General features: G+C 44.8%; 1 protein-coding gene across 1 annotated transcript in view; it reads right to left on the reverse strand.

The window, feature by feature from the left end:
• Positions 1-10,000, reverse strand: part of LOC143301083 (twitchin-like) — a 265,961-nt gene that overhangs the window by 187,799 nt on the left and 68,162 nt on the right. Inside the window, exons 9-14 of the mRNA XM_076615089.1 lie at positions 8,733-8,823; positions 7,255-7,484; positions 4,860-4,951; positions 3,432-3,645; positions 2,572-2,659; positions 670-728 (exon numbers count right to left, since the gene is read on the reverse strand). Coding sequence (XP_076471204.1) covers positions 670-728; positions 2,572-2,659; positions 3,432-3,645; positions 4,860-4,951; positions 7,255-7,484; positions 8,733-8,823 — 774 coding nt within the window. The remainder of the gene's footprint in view (positions 1-669; positions 729-2,571; positions 2,660-3,431; positions 3,646-4,859; positions 4,952-7,254; positions 7,485-8,732; positions 8,824-10,000) is intronic.

The raw sequence follows: 10,000 nt of genomic DNA on the forward strand, positions 1-10,000 counted from the left end.
ACACAGGGATGGGTGGATGGATGGACAGAGAAAGGAAGGAAGGATGGATGGATGGATGGATGGATGGAACACAGGGATGGGTAGATGGATGGACAGATGAAGGAAGGAAGGATGGATGGATGGATGGATGGGTGGATGGATGGGAGGAAGGAAGGAAGGTAAGAAGGAAGGAAGGAAGGAACACAGGGATGGGTAGATGGATGGACAGATGAAAGGAACACACACACACACACACACACACACACACACACACACACACACACACACACACACACACAGAGAGAGAGAGAGAGAGAGAGAGAGAGAGAGAGAGAGAGAGAGAGAGAGAGAGAGAGAGAGAAACACTCAAATACGTACGCGCACAATCAGATTATAACGTCTAACCATCTGACTGCCTCTCTTTCTGTCTCTGTCTGTCTCTTCCTCCATCCTCTCCCTTTCTTTCTCTCTCTGTCTCTGTCACTCTGTCTCTTTCTTTCTCTCTCTTTTTTCTCCTCCCTTCCTCCCTGCTCTCCCCTTCCCTCTCACTTTAACCAGAAGGTCACATATGAACTGATCAATTAACCAAACTAAATGACACCCTTTCCGTCGGCCAGATGAGTTCACGAACGAAATCCATGGACATAGAAATGTCCAGCAGTCAGTCCTCCCTCCTCCTCTCTCACTTACCTGGGGCATCAGCTTCTGAACCACCTGGGGTCCTGTCCCTTTGGGCTTGGGCCTCAAGGCTGGGAAAGGGAAAGAAAAAATAGGGTAGTAGCACAATATCAGCATTAAAGATGTCGCTCATAGTAAAACTTGTTCACAAGAAATTCAAAAAGAAAGGGTGAGGGACACAGTGTGGGGGAGAGGAGGGATCAACACAGAGAGAGGGAGTGAGACAGAGAAAGAGACAGAAACAGAAACAGGGAGAGAGACAGAGCAAGAGATAGAGACACAGACAGAGAAAGAGAGAAACAGGGAGAGACACTGAGACAGGGAGGGAGAGTGACAGAAAGAGAGAGGGGGGGGGGGGGGGACAGAGTAACACAGTCAGACACAGGCAGGGAGAGAGAGTGACAGAACGAGAGAGAGAAAGAGAGGGAGACAGACATATACAGAAAGAGACAGACAGAGAAACATAAAGTAACAGGGAGAATCAGTGAGTCAGACACAAATACGGAGAAAACGAGATAAACACAGTCAGCCAGTCGCCGAAAATACCCATCTACACAATGTCTGAGATAAATGACCATCTAGTCCAGGAAAATTAGGCCAATTATATAGGACAACCCGGAACTTTGCATACATATAGTTCCGTTACTGTTGATTATTGTGTGAAAAGTCCGCAAAAATCCATTCCGAGCAACACTGCTCAACATCACTTTGTCCAAACTGACCGTTTTGACAGTTCGGGGTAAGACCCAGTTTGAGGGCGGATTGCTGAGGAAGACAACACGGGTACTTAATTAATCTCATCACAATTTTACTGTATTTCTCTTCTTCATGCATGGGAATACAAATAAACACTTTGAGGTGCTGAAAAATACATTGAATTCCAAGATTCTTCTTTCGTACAGCTTAAAAAGTAGCATGGCCATGCTTTGCTAACAGACTGAAACCTGTTTTACCATTGTTTGTTAACACTGACCGAAAAAGGTTTTACGAAAGGCAGATATATATGGGAAATAACCACACTATATGACACGTTGGTGTAATATAATGAAAGGAAAATGCTTGATCTATTGTCGTTGGTAGATTTTGAGAAGGCATTTGACAGTAGTTCATGGAAGTGTATTTTTAAAACTTTTGATTAAAACATACTTTGGCCATGAAATAAATGAATAAAAGCTTTCTGTGCAGACATATCCGCATGTATCGCTGTTAATTACGAATATTCGTAATAATTCGGAATTTATCATGGTGTAAGACAGGGAAACCCATTGTTTCCTTTCTTGTATTTGTTTGCATGTTTGCATCAGATATGTTGCATAATAATGAGAAAAATAAACGGTATCCATATCAATAAAGAATTCAGGCCAGCACAGTTTGCTGATGATACAGCTCTGTACATAATGGAAATGAAGAATCCTTTGTTTAATTAAGCTGTCAGCATTATCACTGTTTTTCGCAGAAACATCTAGCATGAAAGTAAATCATCATAAAACTAAAGCAGTCTGGATTATAGGCAAAAACAAGTATCAGAAACACTAATCGTAAGAAGGAAAATTCTCTTTGTTTTTAACGATACGTGAGTTATTTTCCTTTTCCTTTAAGATGTTTCGACAAATATAACAATTTTTTTCTGCTATCACGTACATGGCGCAAAATCAAAATGTTATGAACAGCCCACAATCACGATAATTGTTTCTTTCTTTGTCATTTTTCAAGTATTTCTTTCCTTCCTCTTTTTCCGCTCTTTCTTCTGTTCCTTTCATTTTCTCTTATGTATAGCAAAGACGTTCTATCCAATTGATGACTTTCTATCCAATTGATGACGTTCTATCCAATTCGCCTCACGTGACAGGTCACAGCTCTCTGAAAAATCGTTCATCTAAATTTAGACATATCGCATTAAGGGAGACTACCCACCTTCAACGTTGACGGCGGCCGTGGAAGTAGCCTCCCCTCCTTTGGTTTTCATCACCACTTTGTAGGTGCCCGAGTCGGCGTCCGTGAACTGAAAAGAAGGAGTGCAGGAATGTGTTGGTGCCTTTATTTCTCTGCACCGTCAAATATGCGTAGCAGCTCCACCATAACCACCATCACAACTATTGTCAACACCACCCACCACCATCATCATCACCACCGCCACCACTGATCGCCACCATCACCACCACCGCCATTTCCACCACCGCTGATCGTAATAAATCACCATCTCCACCACCACCACAACAACAACCAACTACCACGACAATAAACACCCACCACCACCCAACATAAACCACACCAGTTCAATTCACCCCACCATCGCCACCCCCCCCATTCCTTCCCTTCCATTTCCACAAGCCACATCGCAACACGCACACACACACACACCACAACGCAAAACAACAAAGCTCACAACTTATTGCTTTTACTTTTTGTTTGTTTGTTGTGTTTATTTTATAGTGTCCATAATTCCTCTGATGGGTTTTACGACAATTCGGAGTTCTACACATACACACACACACACACACAGAGCCTCACCCACCCCACCCCCCTCAACACACACACACACACACACACACCCACCACCCACCCCCCCCTCCAAACACACACCAACCACACATCACACAGCCCCACCACCACACACACACAACACACCGCCTCACCCACCCACCCCCACACACACACACACACACACAGCCTCACCCACCCCATCCTCCTCAACACACACACACACAGCCTCACCCACCCCACCCCCCTCAACACACACACACACACACACACACACACACACACACACTCACATTGGGGATCCGGAGGACGACGTAGTAGAGATTGCCCTCCTTGATCACCTCCTGCACGAGCCGTCCCCCTTGGCTGATGACCTGGTTGCCGAAGTTCCAGACACAGGTGGGCTGGGAGGCACAGGACAGGGCCTGCTGGATGACGATCATCGTGCCGTCCTTGTCCAGCCGGATGGTCGGCTTGCCCTGGGGCTGTGGAGGGGCCTCCTTGGGTCTGTTTGGCAGGCAGGGTACTCATTGTCACATTGCGGGGGAACGTATTGGAATAATTTACCATCACGTTTAAAAAATATTACTAACCACAACAACTTCAAGCAAAATCTAAAAATGTACCTATTCACAAAAATTGACGTCACCTGAAATCCAACATTGCTTTCGACAATTTGTGGGTTCCCTCTCACTCTCTTGAGTGGGTGCATTTGTGTGTGTGTGTGTGTGTGTGTGTGTGTGTGTGTGTGTGTGTGTGTGTGTGTGTGTGTATTTCATGATTTTTTCTTTTCTTCTCTTCTTCTTCCTTTTGTGGAATGGCTTTGAATGGTGAAATAATGGTATATTTTGATTGTGTTTTGATTTTGTGCTCATTTTCGCTTTTGTTTTTTTTAGCTTTATTCCCTCTTTAGGGCGAGGGGTGGATGTAAAAAAGCATGTTCATGTTACTTGCTTATCTATTACCCTCGTTAATAAAGATTTTGTCTTGTCTTGTCTTATTGTACTTCAATGATAATTAATAACTCGTAACTTTTCTATGGCGCGATATCCAGTACTAGTGCTGCGCGCCATCGTCTTTTTCTGTCTAATAATCACTTAACGCGGATAGATGTTAAAGTTGGGACTACTGCTACAACTACTCCTCATGGGTGCTTCGAATCCCTCTTTCGCCCCACCCCCTTCCGCGCCATTCCCCCACCCTCCCACTCACGCACACATTCTGTCAAAAATGACACACACAGCATACAAGAACGTCTGTCATCTACAACCATTGGGAACGGGGGTAGAAGATATATATATATAGAGAGAGAGAGAGAGAGAGAGAGAGAGAGAGAGAGAGACAGACAGACAGACAGACAGACAGGCAGACAGACAGAGAGCATGAGAGAGAGACGGAAGAGACAGTCGGAGAAAGAAACTGTGAGAAAGAGCAATGGAGAGAAGAGAGAAAGACAGACAGATAGAGAGAAAAAGAGAGAGATACAGACAGAAAGAGAGATAGACTGAGACAACGTAACAGAGACAGAGACAGACAGGAAGAAAACGACATAGAGACAGAGAGAAGAGACAGAGAGAAAGAGAGGTGAAGAGACAGAGAGAGAGATAATAAAAGAGAGACACAGACAGAGACAGAGGGAGAAAGAGCTGGAAGAAACGAGTGAGGGAGAGAGAGAGGGGAGTGGGGGGAGTGAAGGAGGAAGGTGATGACGCGATACTCACGGTTCCAGATTGATGGAGATGCTGGCACTGCCCTCCCCCATCTCGTTCTTGGCGGTCACCTTGTACTGCCCCCCATCCTCCACCGTGAAGTTCTGCACACAGTGCCACACTTTGTTTCACTTTCACTTTCACTTTCACTTTTACTTTCACTTTCACTTTTACTTTCACTTTCTCAAGGAGGCGTCACTGCGCTCGGAACAAAATCCATAATGATACTCCACACCACATCTACTAGACGGATGCCTGACAACAGCATAACTCACCGCTCTTAGTCAGGCCTTGAGTGCATGCCTATGATATTTGTGTGCCTATCAGCGTGGATTTCTTCAGCAGAATATTGCCAGAGGACAACGCTCTCGTTGCCATGGATTTGCTGTGATTTTTTTGTGTTTCTTTTGTTGTTGTTGTTGTTGTTGTTGTTGTTTTTCTCAGTGCGCCAAGTGCGTGCTACACACGGGACCTCGGTTTATCGTCTCATCTGAATGACTAGATCCCCAGTTTGATTTTTCATTCAAACTTGGGAGAAAGGGCGAGAGCGAGATTCGAACCCAGACCCTCACGGTCTCTCTGTACTGGCAGATGAGCGCCTTTACCATTCTGCCACCTTCCACCTTAATCAAACTGCCAGTGTCTTCATGTGCTATCCACACGCACTGTCCTGTTCCATGAAGCACAGACCTGGGGAACCACTGTCACCACCATAAAGACAATCCAGACTATTCTTTCAACACCTTCTCCATTCGGGGCTATGGCCTTGAGTGAATAAATCGTCAACAGTCCCTGATCCTAATTTCAAAATGAGTCACAGGTCCATAGTCTGTCACGGCCGTAAGGAAAGTGAATTCATATCCACTGTTTCTAGGGCTCGGTGTCGGAAGGCGGGGCCCAATCCTCTCCTTCCGCTGGTATCAGTCTTCCCTCGACTGATATCAGGGCCCCGTTCACTCCCGAGCACAGTGAGGAAAGTGAAAGTACAGTTCCACGAAACGGGGCCTCAACAAAACAAAGAGGAGCAGTCAGAAAATAGAGAGCGAAAGAAAAGAAAAAATTCCAAGAACAGACTATTTCTCTATCTACCTGGTTGTTACATCGTAACATTATTATTTTTCATTTGTAGTTTGTTTTTTTTTTACAGATAACACGTTGAGACTGGTAGACGTCATGATGTTTCACGTAAAACGCGTGCTTTTAAATGCGATATGGATGTAATTGGTGGAGATGAATCTTATTATTATTTTATGGAATGCTCGAAAACTGCAACTATTTCAGATAGTAACATTATAAAGAAATATTTGATTGCTAAATTAGTTGTTTTTTATTTGCGAAATTTCTTGCAGGCAGAGAGGTGGAGTACATTTGAAAGAAAAAGAGAAATGTGTCCGAATGGGAAATATCATAAGACGACATGAACGTTTATCAGTATATCGCCATTGTCATGAGATTACGTTCAAATGTTGGTGTGCACCACCAGTGATGTTCCTCAACATCCTCCATGCATGCACCAACAGGGTTTCAGAGAATGAAAAACCAATGTTCTGGATATGATCGGGTCTTGATAATACTGACAGGGCCCACAGTGCCACCACAGGGGAACAATGGGGTGCGAGGGAAGGGGAAGGCGTGGTTAGGGTGGTAAGAACACACACACACACACACACACACACACACACACACACACACACACACACACACACACACACACACTCATACACATACACACACACACACACACACATACACACACACACACACACACACATACACACACACACACACACACTCATACACATACACACACACACACACACACATACACACACACACACACACACACACACACACACACACACACACACACACACACACACACACACACTTTGTGTGGAGCGATGGCCTGAGTTGAGTGATGGCCTAGAGGTTAACGCGTCTGCCTAGGAAGCGAGATAATCTGAGCGCACTGGTTCCAATCCCATAGTTGCCAGCATTTTCTCACCCTCTACAAGACCTTGAGTGGCGGTCTGGACGCTAGTCATTCGGATGAGACGATAAACCGTCGGAGGTCCCGTGTGCAGCATAAATATAGCACACGTAAAAATTTTTTTAAAATACGGCAACAAAAGGGTTGACTCTGGCAAAATTCTGTAGAAACATCCACTTCGATAGGAAAACCATAACAAAAAAAATTGCAGGCAGGAAAAAAAATGGGGGGTGGCGCTCTCAGTGGAGAGCATCCGGAATTTCACACAGAGAAATCTGTTGTGATTAAAAAAAGAGTAGTACAGTAATACAACACACACACACACACACACACACACACACACACACACACACACACACACACACACACACACACACACACACACACACACACACACACACACACACACACACTCACCAAAATCTCCAGCTTCAGCGTGTACTTCCCGCCTTCCTCCTTCACGGTGGGCACCACGCGGGCGCTGGGCTGCAGCTGATTGGCTCCTTTGAACCACGTGATGTTGGGGGCGGGGCTGCCCGTGCACTGGCACGTGATGATGATGTTCTTGCCCGAGGGGTCCTGGGACACTTTGGGCTTCTCCGTGAAGGCCGGGGCCACGCCCCCTGGCGGTTTGGCCTTCTGCGCCCCTGGTGGTCGGCAACACGCGGCGGGTTAGTGATGATAGTAATGCTGTCTGTCTGTCTGTCTGTCTGTCTGTCTCTCTCTCTCTCTCTCTCTTACGAATTAATACCGATTGAATACTTCAGAAGCCCATATCATTGTCCAGACTCTCTTCTATCTTAGCTAGTGAAAATTCTGAAACAATCTTGAAACTGTCAATGTATATCAATAAAGCACTAACTTTGAGGGGGAAAAATGCCTGAGTGGTAAGTAGATGAATACTTGTTGCATGCTACATTGTGCTGTGACTCCTGTTGTTATGGGCCAGAGGCCTGACAATTAAAACGTTTTTTTTTCTTTACTTTGACTTTGACTCTCTCTCTGTCTCTTCACCGACCCACCCTTCATCTCGTATCGTGGCCCAAGGCAGATGTACATAAAACGTATGTTTTTATCATTATCATTATCTTATTATTATCATTTTGAAAGTGACAATGTCGAAGATATTAATGATGATGATGAGGAGGAGGAGCAGCAGACGAAGATGGAGGAGGAGAAGGAAGAGGAGGAGGAGGTGGAGAGGGTGAAGGAAAGGAGAAGAGTATGAGGTTACAACTGAACAGCAACAATAATAACAATGATAATCATAATCATTATCATCGTCATCAGCAGCATCATCATCGTCTAGAGACAATCTGTATCACAGCGTGTAGAATTTAATATAATAGTTTGTGCTATCTTGAGCATAATCATGTTTGTTACGAATGATTAGACTTTGGGATGTTCTGTGGGTGAAATAATTGCAATGCCTCTTCTTTGTGTACCCAGCATGAGAGAAACTACAGCAACAAATAACGACTTTTTTTTTTTTTTTTTTTAATGAAATACATGTCGTCGCATTCTTATCAGCAAACGTATCCACAATACCTCTTTTTGAGAAATTACAGTACTCTTGTATGGAGTAAGAGGTCAAGTGGGAAGTAACTGCAAAGGGAAGTCATTTACAGCTAAGTCATTTGTGAAGGACTATGACTCTCAAACTAGGAGCAAGATTGCACTAGCTCTTAGTGCTGCAACTTCGGAGGGGAGTTAGTTGGTCTTTGGGAACCATCCCAACGCTAACTGTCCTAAACCCCTCTTGGCCGAGAGAGCGGGGATGTAATTTGGGCAAGACACTCTCCACTATGATCAAATTCTAGCGCAAGATAGTCAGGACAGCAGTTGCCTCCTCTGCTGTTCTGATGGCCACAGTCGGACACAACTGACTGTCATACCTGCGAAGTTGAGGGTGATGGTGGCGTTGGACTCCCCCATGTTGTTGGCGGCGGTACACTTGTAGGTCCCCCCGTCCTCCACCTTAGGGTCCTGAACACACCGTCGTCACCCTCCTGTTAGCTTGTGTATACGTCTGTGTGTGTGTGTGTGTGTGTGTGTGTGTGTGTGTGTGTGTGTGTGTCTGTCTGTCTGTCTGTCTTACTCTCTAATCAACTTCACTGTGAGACTATGTCCGTCTGTACGTTTGCATATGTCTCTGTTATCATAATTATTTCAAAGAAATATTGCAAGAAAGATTGGAAGAAAAGCTTTTATACACATGAGTGCGTGTGTGCGCGCGTGCGTGTGTGTGTGTGTGGTGTGTGTGTGTGTTGTGTGTGTGTGTGTGTGTGTGTGTGTGTGTGTGTGAGTGTGTGTGTGGTGTGTGTGTGTGTGTGTGTGTGTGTGTGTGTGTGTGTTTTGTTTTTGTTTTTTTGTTGTTGTGTTTTTTTTTGTTTTTTTGTTTGTTTTGTGTGTGTCTGTATGTGTGTGTGTGTGTGTGTGTGTGTGTGTGTGTGTGTGTGTGTGTGTGTGTGTGTGTGTGTGTTGTATATGCAGCCCAACCTGCAGAGCACGAATCTCCGCCCAACACCGGTTATCTACTTACCTCCCCTATCTCGTGACGGCTACTGATTCTTTAATTACCTCCCTTATTTTCCAACTGTGAAGAATCATTTCAACAAATCAAACAAACATACAATCCAACAAACTAACTAATCGATCACTCTGTCAATCATTTCATTAATTAGTCGATCAATTAATCAATAAGTCCTGGATCCTGATCACTAGCATAATCAGACCGACTTGTCTTTAGCACGTAGCCGACCCCTCCACTAAATATCTTTGGTTTTTGTGGGTTTGTTGTATTTGTATTTCTTTTGTCACAACATATGTCTCTGTGTGTGAATCGGGCTGCTGTCCCTAGGGACAGCGCGTCGCTACACTGAGAGCGCCACCCTTTTTTTCTGCCTGCGATTTTATTTGTTTTCCTACCGAAGTGGATTTTTTGACAGAATTTTGCCAGGACAACCCTGCGAAATTTCTCTCAAGTTCAACAGAATTGGACTGTCGGCGCTATGGCATCACGCCCGACTAAGAACCAAGTGTCCACAAGTTCGGTTCCCACACGGACATGAAGTGTCACCCTCTGCCCTTCTCTAGACCTTGAGTAGTGGGTTGGGTGCTAGCCTTTCGGATGAGATGATAGTCCCGTGTGCAGCACGCACTT

The sequence above is a fragment of the Babylonia areolata genome, chromosome 27 (assembly GCF_041734735.1).
Source record: "Babylonia areolata isolate BAREFJ2019XMU chromosome 27, ASM4173473v1, whole genome shotgun sequence".
Classification (NCBI taxonomy): Eukaryota; Metazoa; Mollusca; class Gastropoda; order Neogastropoda; family Buccinidae; genus Babylonia; species Babylonia areolata.